The sequence below is a fragment of the Plasmodium malariae genome (genome assembly GCF_900090045.1).
Source record: "Plasmodium malariae genome assembly, chromosome: 13".
In the NCBI taxonomy this organism is placed as follows: Eukaryota; Apicomplexa; class Aconoidasida; order Haemosporida; family Plasmodiidae; genus Plasmodium; species Plasmodium malariae.
This window is the reverse complement of record NC_041787.1, coordinates 1,347,451-1,361,593: the sequence shown is the minus strand read 5'-3', so window position 1 is coordinate 1,361,593 and position 14,143 is coordinate 1,347,451. Positions and strand designations below refer to the sequence as shown.

Below are 14,143 nucleotides of genomic sequence, written 5' to 3'. Positions count from 1 at the left end.
ACTTTTAAATATAAACTTCATTTGAACTAGTAAAATTCTAAATAAACAATTTTTTTTTGCAAACATGTCCAAAGTGGTAGACGAGCTTACGTTGTTCTTAACCAGCTTATCGGTAAAAAGGAAAAGAGAAAGCAAAATCAATAAATAAAAAAATGTAAAAAAAAAAATAAACAAGGAAAATCAATGAGCAAAGCAATCCAATGAAGAAAACAAAATTATTATGCCTTTGCAATAAGCTACAAGGCTATCATTATAAATATTAGAAAAAAAGAGTGCACAAGTATTATTTTAAATATGTGCGCAGAAATGGATATATTTTTTTCTTTTTTTTTAAGAAAGGATCGGATACGGTAGACATAAGTGATTTGCTCGATTCAGGTTAATAAAAAAAAAAAAATAAAATAAAAATAAAGAGTAAAAGGAACGAAATGAAAATGAGTGTAATGTAATTGTAAAGTGATTGCAAAATTACTGCAAAGTGAAAACATAACAAACAGTTTACAGTTGCATGCACAATCCTGCTGATTTTATTTCTTTACAAAGGAATTGCTGACAAATCTGTAATTATAAATATAAAGGAGAAGCTAGGGGATAGTCCGTGGAACATACAGAATTTAATAGACGTAATTGAAAAAAAAAGAATGGAAAAAAAATAAAAAAAAATATAAAAAATGAAATAAAAAGAAGAGTACAATTAGGTTAGAATAACACTGAGAAGAAAGAAAAAGCCAAATTACATTTTGCATTAATGTACTGTGCTTCATCTCCCTCTTTCTTTCGTTGCGGCTATACACCCATATTTTAACTGTCTTTTTTTTTTTTTTTTTTTTTTTTTTTTTGCTGTAATGTATCCCCACCCCCACTAACAGTTAGGCTTAAACATAATTCAAAAAGACAACAACAAAAACGATAATGACGATAATGAAGATAAAGACAACAACGCCAACAACGATAACAACGACAACAACGATAACAACGACAACAACGATAACAACGACAACAACGATAACAACGACAACAACGATAACAACGATAACGAACTAGAGCAGAAACATGACAGCAGTGACAACATCATATCCGAAAGTGAGGAAGCATGTGAGGAAGCATGTGAGGAAGCATGTGAGGACGCATATGGTAGTGAACAGAAAGCTACAGGGGAAAATCCAAGCGAAGATGACGAATTTTACAATAAAAAAATAAAATTTAATACTTGTGAAAGTATAGAAGAAACACTCAAGGTCATGATACAGGGAAATTTCATTAGTTTACACCCTATTGTTAAGGAATTTGTCTTGTTATTATCCTTTCTATTTAGCTGTATAAGGGCGGAATGCAGCAAAAATGGGGACGAAAATACACACAGTTATAACAATGGCTATGATATTGGAAGTGGTGATATTGGGGGTGAGGACGTTGATGGCGATGGAACTGATGATAGTGATAAAAGTAAAAGAACATTTTTTCGGAAAAGGGCAATCAAGCAGCACACAGTGGCGGGAGACACAAATGACACAAATTTATGCACAAGTCAGAATAAAAAAAAAAAATTCAAAATAAAATTTATGAACATGCACAGTGAAAATGATAGTACCTTTTATACAAATTTAAGTTCAAAAGAAGAAGATAATATATTAAATAAAGATGCTTCAGATAGCATTTTTACCAAGTACTTTTATAAAAAGTCCAGAAAGAATAATTGCATATGTGAATTGAGCAGTGACAATATTTTTGGCTCAAAGTGCAGGGAAAGGGACCTCACAGGGTGTAATACGCACACCAGCTACAACAGAAACTATTATGAAAAATACAGACAGTCGTACGACAAACCATACCTCGAAGCGCACTGTAAACCATTTAAGACCAAACCGGATAGATACCTCCACCAGTGCTGCTTTAACGAGAGCATGCTGAGGACTGGTGCCACATCCATCCTTTTCAAGTTAAGTAAAAAGGACAAACAAGAATATAACATAGAGGATATTGAGCAGGCGCTAAATCAAGAGAATATAAGCAAAGTTTGTGAGAGCATTTACAAACACCTGCACAAAATAAGAAAAATGAAAAATAGTCAGTTAATAAAAAAAAGCATAAATCTTATAATGATACTGCTATACCTGACATATATATATTTCGGTTTATATTTCCTCAAAACGAAGAATATATACATGAAGTTACACAATTTGTATAAACAGTTCATTGAATATAAGAACAAGAATGATAATATAAAAAATAAATTAAAAAAAAAAATGGAAGAATATTTAGAAGAATTAAAAATTAACGAACAGTACATAGAAGAATGTGAGAAATACAAAGGTGGATACACAGAATTGAAAAAAGAAAATGAAAAACTAAAAAATTGTAATAATGTTATTCAAAGATTAAAAAAAAAGATTACTTTAATGGAAAATGAAAAAATTATGATCATCAAAAAAAAAGAAGAATTAGAATTCATTATTAAACAAAAAAATATATTAATAGAGAGTAAAAATAAAATAAAAGACAGTGAAACAGAAATAAAAAGAAATCATTTTAAAAAGACAAAGTTAGTCCAAAAGAAGGATTGCACTATATCGAATACCTTTAAAAATACTATCACTACCAGTACATGTAGAAACTTCATTAATCATAAGAGAGGGCACTCATCAGAAGAAAAAAGCACAATGCTAATGGGGAAATGCATGGAAAATAGTTATCTACACGTAATGAATACCCACAACACGGGTGGAAGTACATACTACAAGGAAACGCAGGTTGGGAGAAGGATCTCTGTAGCAAGCAAGGCTGTTCAGGCGGTAGAACCAACTTCGTTAGGGTTACATCCACTGGGGAAGGTAGAAGCAGAAGGAGTAAGTAACACGGGTAAGGGAGACACAGAAGGAGAAAACAACACAAAAGGTAAAGCAGAGTACGGGCAAACGAGGGTGAGCAAGAAGGGGAGGGAGGGATCTATCCCCATAGGAGGGAAGAGCAATCCAAAGGAAAATATGACAAAATGTAAAAATGACGATTCAAAAAAATCATGTATATATAAGAATGGAACAGGTGTATATACCTGTAGGGGTAATCCTTTGTTAAATATGCCATCAGGTGAAGAAGCACATGGTAGAAGTATTTTAAGATATAATGATAATTATTTTATGTTGTCCTCTAGATATGAAAGGGAAAATTGGTCAGAAAGATTAACTGAGAGTAGATTTAAAAAGTGCTATCTTCATTATGAAGCAGCAAATATGGAAGGAGCAAATGAATATATTTATAATGAAATAATAAATATGAATAGGAGAATATTCATTGAGGATATATTTCATTACTTAATAAGTGATTCTCACATTTTTAAAGAATTTGTATTCGACAGAATGTTCATTTATGAAAGTTTTAATTTTAATTTTAAAGAGAATCGAACTAATGGGTATAGTATTTTAAATGATAACACCCTATGGAACAGCATTTACTATTTTGTTAATTTACTTGTTCGTCTTTCTCGTACATTTTGTAATATCAAAAGTATTACATACTCGAGTAAGGAATTTATTAGTAGTGATTTCAAACATTTGGACGAGTTTTTTCATTCCATTATTTTTAAGGAGCAATATTTGACCCAAGGAGGGGATGATTATCCCTGTTCTTCGGTGAAATATATGAGACTGATGAGACACATCTTTCATTTAATATGCGAAAGGAATACCTATTTATTAGACTTGAACAGAATGGATGAAAACTTTGATAAAGGTACTGACAAAGAACAGATCAGTGCAACGTTTTTAGTAAATGATGAAATAGATCCATTACCATCCAACACAACTCCTTTTTTTTCTTCATATATTTTTAATCGCAATTATGGTGGAAGTAGGGGTAGAAGCCTTTATATGGTTGATGGCGTTGATATGGTTGATGGCGTTGATATGGTTGATGGCGTTGATATGGTTGATGGCGTTGATATGGTTGATGGCGTTGATATGGTTGATGGCGTTGATATGGTTGATGGCGTTGATATGGTTGATGGTGGTGATATGGTTGATGGTGGTGATATGGTTGATGGTGGTGATATGGTTGATGGTGGCAATTACCATCATGATGATGGCTATTATTGCTGTTATAACAAGGATAGAGGCATCCATGATGAGTTAATTCACAGAGGGAGATCACAAGTAGACATGATTTTAAAAAAAAAAAAAAAAAAAAATTGTATTGGTATCTTCCTTCCTCTACTTAATAAACAATATTTTTTGCGTACTTATAGTATGAAAGAAGAAGAAAAGAACGCTAAAATTTTGTACAATAAAATGGATCAGACATGTAAGAACCTCGACCACATAGGATCAAAAAACACAAACAATAACAACTACTCCTTTTTGTGCACACAGATACAACATCCTAACACCATTGTCAATACAATTGATTACAAAAATATTAAATCAATTGCCAAAGAAATGCATCAATGTAACATGAAGAGATACAACCATACTCAAATGCACTCTAGGAAATGTGTTCTCACACGTTCTGCAAGTGATGGCTGTCTTTACAGTAGCATTACACGTAAAAGGCGCTCTGCACATACACGAAATGCTGCTTATATGTTACATGAATTGCGCGCATCGCCTATTCCGCGCAACTCTGACTACGTACAGTCACACAGAGAACACCTAATCAACATTTCCTTTTTAAAACCCCCCTTTTACAAAAACTTTTCAAATGCCAAGTTTACAAACTTTTACATCAACGCGAACAGTCAAGTTATATATGCTTCTAATCTGTTTGAGTGTGAAAAAGGTTATTTCTATTTACGTAAACATATCAGTCCAATTGTGGCCTGTTCAAGTTGGGCAAGTCCAAGTAGCATCAATTCAAAAGCCAACATGAGTTTCCACGGGGAAATCTTTCAACATGTGAGACACAAACACAAATGGTATGAACACGCAAGGAAGAAAACAAAAACAAATAGCACCATACAAAGCGCAATAAACACTGTAAAGTCAAAAGTACAGGGAAAACCAAAAGAAGGAAGGGATAAATTGCTACCTTATCAGAGTTATCTGCTCCATTTGCCTGAACAAAGCAATAATAAAAATCTCTTCCTAAAAAGAGAGCGTATAAATGATCAGAAAAAGAAAAATGCTAACAAGCGTTTACGTACATTAACAGATATCATAGTGCACGGAAGAGGTAAATATTTAACTAACAAGAAAAAACACACAAGATGGAAAGGATTAAAAAAGAACCTCCATTCTAGAAGGGAAGAAAGGATACAAATACATGCAGATAGTGATATGGCAGAGAAGAGAAGACGTAGATATATTATAAGGAAGCAGATTTGTCAAAAGAATGTACAACAGGTTAAAGGATATGTGTTATGTTCAAGTAAGCAAAACGGGAGAAGAGATCGAAAAGATGGAAAAGGAGAATTAAAAGAAAAGGTAAACCTTAAGAACAAATTAACTATGGTCAATATGTTCAACTTCAACAGAGCATTACACCTGTCCCTGTTCATTAAATTGATAAAAAGAACTAGTCATATATATAAGGAAGTGTTTCTAACGAATATACAAGATGGTAGGTTTTTATCTAGTGATGATAATATTATAGTCATAAGGTATTCTAGTCTTAAAAAAAAAAAATATAGCAATGATTTTCACGATGAAATTAATCCATTTATAAGGAGGATATACTTTACCCCTACGTTACACAATTGCCTCTTCTTCCCATTTTGTTCTACTTTCTCACGTATTTATAGAGCCTTTAGTTTGCTAAAAAGAAAGAAAGAGCATTTTAAAAGGAAGAGTTGTCCTTATATCGTATGTCCTAACGCATCTGGTATTTCTTTGCTCAAGTGGAGTGATGTCAAAAGGAAAAAGAACAAAAAAAAATATAAAAATCGACGTGCAGTAGTGAATACCAACTACGGTACCGTTAAAAAGGAAGAAGCAAAAGAAAGGGAGAAAGAGTGGCAGCAAAACAAAAAGCATCTTCATAAATATGTCAACACAAATTACTCATACCACTTAGCAATAACAAAATCCTTACGCATTTTGGCCTTATCGATATTCGTTCTTTTTCTCTTCTTGGTAGATGCTTATATGCTAAACAGTTATATATTTTCTTCTCTCTTTTATTTCTTATGTTTCTTGCTGTTCCTTTTTATGTCATTATTTAGAACCATGTTATATATAATCATCACTCCTTTAAATAAAAAAATTATAACACAAGAAGTTTTAGACTTTTTTTCCATTCATCTTGTTCAAATGATCAATTACTTACGCCTGTGTCTGTATCGGGATGGTACTTACATAGAATACACATAAAAGGGAATGGCACTTGAAGATACATGTGCATGTGTTACTGTGCATGTGTTACTGTGCATGTGTTACTGTGCATGTGTTACTGTGCATGTGTTACTGTGCATGTGTTACTGTGCATGTGTTACTGTGCATGTGTTACTGTGCATGTGTTACTGTGCATGTGTTACTGTGCATGTGTAACTGTGCATGTGTAACTGTGAATGTGTAACTGTGAATGTGTAACTGTGCATGTGTTACTGTGTGAGTTTTCCCATATTCTTACGCACCTCTCTTATCATTTTTTCTTTTTTTTTACTTCACTCATGTTGAGAACGTTAAATTTTAAGTAAAGACTTTTGCTTTGTGCAAACAGTTCAATATGTAACCACGCGATCGCCTTGTGGATGGGACAATACGAGGTTAAGTCAGACGCATGCAAAAGGAATATGCGCTTGTCCATATATGCATACCCTTTTTGCGGACGGAGGAAAACGAAAAAATAAAAAAATAAAAAAAATAATAAAATAAAAAAAATAATAAAATAAAAAAAATAATAAAATAAAAAAAATAATAAAATAAAAAAAATAAAAAATTGTAGCAAGAAGGGGGGAAAGCAAAGAAGTATATCCATGTGAATATATATTACTGATTCACTAATTTACAAACTTATAGAGAAGGAATAATGATTTCAAAAATTCACTCTTAAAAAAATAAAATAAAAAAAAGTTTTCCTTTGCTTTGTAATGTTAGGTTAAAATTATGTAGGAGTGTCCATGCATATGTAAAAGATAGGTCATTAGTATTTCCCTTAACTTGTTCATATTTTCTTTCTCCTTCTAAATATGTTTGCAGTTGCCTTATACTTGATCAGCCTGAGAGAGCGCAAATTTACCTTGTGAATGAAGCCATTTTCTGCATGAAGGGGGAAAAAATAAAATAAAAAAGAATAAAAAATAATAAATAAAATAATAAATAAAATAATAAATAAAATAATAAATAAAATAATAAATAAAATAACAATAATTATGTACTCAGTGATAACAATTATTATAATAAAATGTTCTCCATTCGCATACAGAAAAATATTACATATAAATTTTGAATGCTTATAAAGCAGCCGCACAATGCGCTTGTCTTGACATAAAAACAGGTTTACATTATTACGCATTTACATGTGCCCGATTGAGCAATGGCGTCTGACCGCTCTTCTTTCAGTACTTACTACTAGGATTAGCAATAGGATTACCACTAGGATTAGCAATAGGATTACCACTAGGATTAGCAATAGGATTAGCAATAGGATTAGCAATAGGATTAGCAATAGGGTCAACACTACGTGAACTACGACCGAACGAGTGTTTTTTCGCTCCTCGTCTCATAACTCGAGCCGGGGCTCTTATAAAATCCTCCCACTTCTTATTGCTCGAAAAAATATTTGATATAATTTTTATTCTTCCTAACTTTTTGAGTTGTGCCTTAACATTTTGTCGAATAAGAGTAAAGAAATAATAATTCTTAATAAAATTTTTTTTTTTTTTTTTTTCAATTTTTTTAATCAAAGCATTTGTTTTGTAGATTCGTTTCTTTAAAAACATTAAAACGTTGTTGTATTTGCTGAATACATGTTTTCTCACCTTATCAACGAAATTGCTCTTATCTTTTTTAAGTTTAACAGCGCGTATATTATTTTCTACAAAGCAGTTTCCATCGCACACAAACTTTTTACAGTGTCTTATGGTACAGATTTTGTTGTTCGGATTGTTACCTCGTGTAATGAAGGGCTTCAGAGCGGGGGTGGTAGGAAAAGCGGATGGATCAGCAAAGGTATTTCCACTCGGATTAGTAGCTAGGTCAGTAGGGGGGACAGCTATCATTTTCTCTGATTCCTTATCTGCACTAATACCCCCTCCACTGCTACTACGTCTATTATCTCCACTGCTACTACGTCTATTATCTCCACTGCTACTACGTCTATTATCTCCACTGCTACCACGTCTATTATCTCCACTGCTACCACGTCTATTATCTCCACTGCTACCACATCCATTACCTCCAATGGTACCCCCTCCTCTACTAACTTGTGCTCCCCCTTGAGCCAAATAAAAATTGTTGTTCAGTATGCTGTTATGAAATCTATGATTTATTATGCTAATTTTTATATTATCTATATTAGAAAAGTTTATAATATTATTATGGGTATTTACATTACTGTTTAGTTTGTCACATGCATTATAATTTTCATTAAAAGGAAATAAATCTTCTTTACTTCTAATACAATGTGAAGTTTGTTCATCACACGTAGGAATCTCCACTGCGCTGATGGTACATACTGCTTTGTTTAAACAATCATCCGGAGTGTTGTTACTTCTTCGTCTCTCTACATGATTACCACTACTACTACTACCGCTACCACCACTGTAATGCGTGTGCACATTCTTTTCCATTTTTGTAACCGAGCTGCTTAAGTTGTTCCACTTCATTTGAACAATTTTTATCAATGGATACCCCTCTTTTGCTCCGACGTTTGGACTACTATCATGCTTCAACATGTCTTTTATGATGATCCTACCCTGTTCCTCCTCAGTTTTACCATCATGTGTGTCTACAGTGTATATGATGTCCACATTTTCTCTTTTCTTTCTTTTTAATTTACTAATTTCCTGTTTTGTCTCAATTATGTCATATGTGCCAAAATCCCGCCTGTCCTTAGAAGAGGCATGAAGCGGATACTGATTTTTATTCAACTCCGTTAAAGGATTGAACAAACTAGTATTCTCCTTTGAATAGGACCAAGTATTATTCGGAAATCCATTTTTTTTTATTTTATTTTTTGTTCCATTTATGGTGATATCCAAATGCTGCTGTTTCTCTTTTTCGACTGCACTGTTCAGAAATTTCAGAAATTTTTTCTGACTTTTTTTTTTCATCTTGTCATTTGAGGGTATTACTGTAACCCCCTCGTTTTCGTTATTAGATGGGTACGATGTACTAGGACTCTCCTCCATTTTAGTGGAAGATCTGATGACATTCTTTTTTTTTTTTTTATCAGTTTTTTTCATTTCTTCATTTTGGACTAATTGGATTGAATCGGTGCTATTTAGCAGGGTCTTTTTTAATTTGAGCAAAGTCTGATAGTAATTTAAGTTTTGTTCTTTTTCTTTACTATCATTAAGAGTGTAGTAAGTACGTGCATTTTTCTCATATTTAATTATATATTTTCGAAGTTGTTTTGCTAAAATTTTTTTTTTTTTTAAAAATTTTTTTAATAAAAATTTATTTTTCTTACTATGTAAAAATATTTCATAAATATTTTTTTCCTCTTTCTCTACTGTTTTTAATTTTTTTATTTCATCAAAATTGTTGTGAACAAACAATTTTAAATTTTTTAAAAATTGAGCAAAATATTTTTTAGAGTAAAAATTTGGAGGCACCTTTAGATTATTCATTTCTGTAATTCTTTTTATACCTTTCAGCATATTTTTTTTCAATTTCTTTAAAACTTTTTCGTATCTAACTATATGATATATTGTCTTAATTTCCTTCATCTGCACCACATTCCCTTTGTAGCTCTTTGTGTTTCCTTCTGCATGTCTGTTTTCAGTGCAGAACAAGTTGTTCGTCCGTTCTGCGCGAGCCTGCCTCGAGTTCCCTCCAGCGTTGCTCCTAGTACTGCTTTTGACGATGCTGCTAACATTGCTCCTGACGATACTAACATTGGTTTTGTTGTGAACCAACCCAGTTTTTCCCTCTTGCATCCCTCCCTCCTCCGCGCTTGCAGTATTTTCTGCTACTGTGCCTTGGCTCATTTTCTCTTTTTCTCCCTTGCCACATGTGCCGCTCGTACCGCTTATGCTTCTCACGTGGATATTATCCTTATCCTTCTGGTCCACTACTGTCAGGTGAACGGTCGAATTTTCCCCCCCTTTTACTTCTTTTGAAGCATATTCTGAGTTATTATCTTTTTTAGTCTTACTCATCATTTCCTTTTTTCCTTTTTTTTCGGTATAATAAGAGGAAACGGAAGAAATTATGTTAGATGAAGAGGAGAGAGTAAGTATTAGCGAGTTGTCGACTGAATTGTCGACTGAATTGTCAACTGAATTGTCGACTGAATTGTCGACTGAATTGCTGAGTGAGTTGTTGAGGAAGCTTGCTACTGAGCTGGTATTTTCGATGAGGATGTTGCTTGCGTGTACGTTTTCTTCAGATGAGGAGGTTCCTTCTCCACTTCTGTTATTCATAATGGGTAAGCGACCTTGCTTTACTTTACAGTAACTGTTACTATTGTTCCCTACTGGGGAGTACTCACCCCAGGAAGCTTCACTATTACTGTTGCGGGGGATTCGAAATATGCGTTCAGATACTCTATTCTCTTTGACAGTCTTTTTCTTGTTTTCTATGTTAAGAGACAGGTGTTTGTTAAAAGTAGTATTCTTGGTTGTTGCATGCAAATTTTCCTTTTTCATTTTATGCGTTTTTATTATATATTCCTTCTTTTTGCCTTCCGAACTGGACATCCGTGTGTCTTTTACCAATATAGCTTCTTTAGAAATTATTTTTTCTTCATATTTACTTCTACGTAAAGGTATTATTAAGTCCATAGTAACAGTTTCTTTTACATGGTCATTGTTCTTTTTACTCTTCCTGTCTATCATATTTAAATATGAATCATTTTTGTTTCTATTTATTGATACTACTTTATTATGTTCTTTAAATATGGTGGTGCCCCTACCCCCTTTGTTTTCATTCGAACAAAAGTTTTTGTTACCCCAATTTTTTATTTTATGTATATTCTTACCATATGTACATTGTGTACTATAGTTTTTATGATAGATATTATTATCCCGAAACTCCTTCTTAGGATTAAATGAATTTATGTCAATCATTTTTTTAGTTTCTTTTAATTTTTCATCTATCTGGTTTGTATTTTTTTGTTCATATAATTTCCCCCGCTTTTCTATTCCTTCTTTTCCCTTTGTACTTACTTCTAATCTTTCTTGAACTAATGTTGTACTTTTCTTTTTTACCTGAACATGATCCTTTTTTGATTTCTCTATCTCTTTTTTTTTTATTGATGATTTTTCTATTTCATTTATGCAAAAAGAGTGGTAAGGAAATAAATTTTTTTTTTTTTTTTTTTTTTAAATTTTTCATATTGCTATTTTTGGATAAGTTTGTTCTTAAATTTTCCAGTATGTGCAGCTTTTCTTTTTCCGAAATAAAATTCTTTCTCCCAATTTTTGTTTTCTGCTCGTTGGATTCGTTATTATCCTCTTTACTCTTTTTGTACAACCATTTCTCTTTGCATTTCTCTACTACTTCCTGCCCCTTAGAACTTCTTTGCTTTTTTATTTCTTCATATTTTTTAATCAACTCCAAAACGTTTTGACCCCCATTTAAATTATAGAAAAAGCTGCTCTCCATTTTTGTTTGTCCGGTTGGCACTTTTGCCCATCCGCGCTTGTGCGGCTATATATGTATATAAATGTGGATTTATTTATGTGTTTATTTATTTTTACGCGTGTGTATATGTGCGTAAATGTGTATACGTTTATGCATGTCCGCCGTCCCAATATCTTTAGGAAAAAAAAAAAAAAAAAAAAAAAAAATTGCTACAAGAGAACTGCATTGCTAATTTTCTGTCTATATACATGCATGTGCACGGGAACCATTCCCTTTACATAATTCTTTGTCGATCAGATTAACTCTTCCTTGTTCGGTTTGCTGATGTGTCACTATACTACTACACCCCTATGCTACTAAACTACTATACCTCTATGCTACTAAACTACTATACCTCTATGCTACTAAACTACTATACCACTATGATACTAAACTACTATACCACTATGATACTGTTTGATTTTTTTTTTTTTTTTAAATGAAAGGAAAAATTCGAGAGAACATGATAAAATATGGACATATCTTTTTTTTATTTTTTTTTTTTATGAACTTGTTCATAATTTTTTTCCCTTTTCGTGAGGGTTTATTGTTAAAGAGAAAAAAAAGCATATGACTGAACGAGAAGGTGAATGTCACTGACAATAACAATGAGAGTAGGATATTAGAATTTGAAAGTAGGGGATATGGTTACTCCCCGTGCTCGTAAGTGCAGTCCTCATGTTAAATTTCTTTGGAGATGATCATGCTGTTTTGTGTTAAATTAAGATAAATTATTTCTGTGTTAAGGGAGTGCCAGCTTTTCTCAATTCGTTATGTTATTATATTTCTACTTTGTCATGTTTGTTATCTTTACTTTTTTTTTTTTTCTTTAAAAAATTAATGTCGCATTGTAAATAGAAAACGAAAAGTTCTGAACAGTTATGTACAATTTTGAACAATTCTGAACTGTTCATAAAAAATGGTAACATTTTTTTTTAAAGAAATAACTGAACTTTTAAAGTCTTCTTTTTTAGCCTAATAAAATTGTGGAAAGGTTAAACTCTGGCATGCGCATAAATAAATGTTTATTCAGGAATGGGTAACTATGCAAGAGGTTAAACGCGTCATTGCGTCGTTACGCTATTACGCCATTACGTCATTACATCTTCCCACATTTACACTTGAACATGTGCAGGTAGTTCACATTTCCTGTTATGCATACATTTACGCTGAGCAGAAATACAAATGTAACTGTACGAAAATTTATATGGACAATTCGTTATGTTGTTGATACAACTGCCATGAGAATGAACAACAGTGGATGAAAATGTTGTTCACTTTTAGGTTGTAATAATATCGGTGAAATTTGTTCATATGTAGATCTTTCTTCCTAAGGCAAATACCATTGTAGCATTATATGATATTTTTGAAAATATTAACAAGGAATTTTTAGAAAATGTGTAAAATATCTTTTTAAAACTTTTATTTTTGTTTTATTTAGACGCTTTTTTTGGTAGCGTCTCGATGTACAAAAAAGAAAAGAAAAGTAAAGAAGAACAGGATATTGATGAAATAAGAATAAGATAAGGACGAAATAACAGAAGTTTTGTGTATGGGATTAACGTTATGCCTTTTTTCAAAGGAATACTCTATTATGCGTAATTTTGTAGTAAAGCCAATGGGTTAAAAGGAATTTCATTCGAATAAACAAATGGATGTAACATACATTTATGTATGTGCATGTACATAAGTTTGTATGAATGTACGTATATTTGTATGCCTCCACTTCTTCGAATCATCGCATCATGCATGTGTGTACGCATGATTGGCATGATTCCCATTAAATTGAAGCAAAAAAAGGAAAAACATGAACATGTACATGCACGAAAAGTAAAAGCCCATTTTCGAACGGTCCATTTTTAAATTTACAAAAGATGGAAGTAAAAAAAATTATTTATCATAATTTTTGTTAACATTACAACCCCGTGATAACAAAATATGAATATATATATATTTATTTATTTTTTTGATTTATTCTCTAGATTTCCGGGTTTTCCTTTTTTTTCAAATGATATGTTGTTATATAACGTAAAGCGGAAATTGCGTTTTTCTATAAAATTTTTTTTTGCTCATTTTTCTCTAACTTCAATATAAGAAAAAAAAAAAAAAAAAATTTGTCACATGTATGTAAACACTTCTTTTGTTAATCTCTTGCGTTACACTAATTGGACTCAGATCATAAGTTGAACTATATTATGCGTATGTAATTATATAATTTGTTAGCAGTCGGTTAATATTTTATTTTACCCCATTTTTACCATTTTTTATTTTATATTCCGTCGTTGTGCATGCACCATATTAATAATTGAGGCAGAAAAATACAAAATTATTACCAAATGAATATTCTCCGTCGTATTTCTTGTATTTTTTATTTTATTTATCATTATCATTATCATTATTATTATTATTATTATTATTATTATTAT

General features: G+C 31.9%; 2 protein-coding genes across 2 annotated transcripts; one reads left to right on the top strand and one right to left on the bottom strand.

The window, feature by feature from the left end:
- Positions 1 to 335: 335 nt before the first annotated feature.
- Positions 336 to 6,299, top strand: PmUG01_13035600 (conserved Plasmodium protein, unknown function; the record flags this gene model as incomplete). Its single annotated transcript, XM_029007341.1, has 3 exons — positions 336 to 378; positions 544 to 623; positions 870 to 6,299. Coding segments are annotated over 3 exons (5,553 nt in total), but the record flags the coding sequence as incomplete, so codon positions are not given.
- A 1,187-nt stretch (positions 6,300 to 7,486) lies between these two features.
- Positions 7,487 to 11,699, bottom strand: PmUG01_13035500 (conserved Plasmodium protein, unknown function; the record flags this gene model as incomplete). The annotated part of the gene is given in 2 exon segments (XM_029007340.1): positions 7,487 to 11,395; positions 11,409 to 11,699. The coding sequence occupies 2 exon segments, from the start codon at positions 11,697 to 11,699 to the stop codon at positions 7,487 to 7,489; spliced, it is 4,200 nt and encodes a 1,399-aa protein (XP_028863740.1).
- Between the last annotated feature and the right edge of the window lie 2,444 nt (positions 11,700 to 14,143).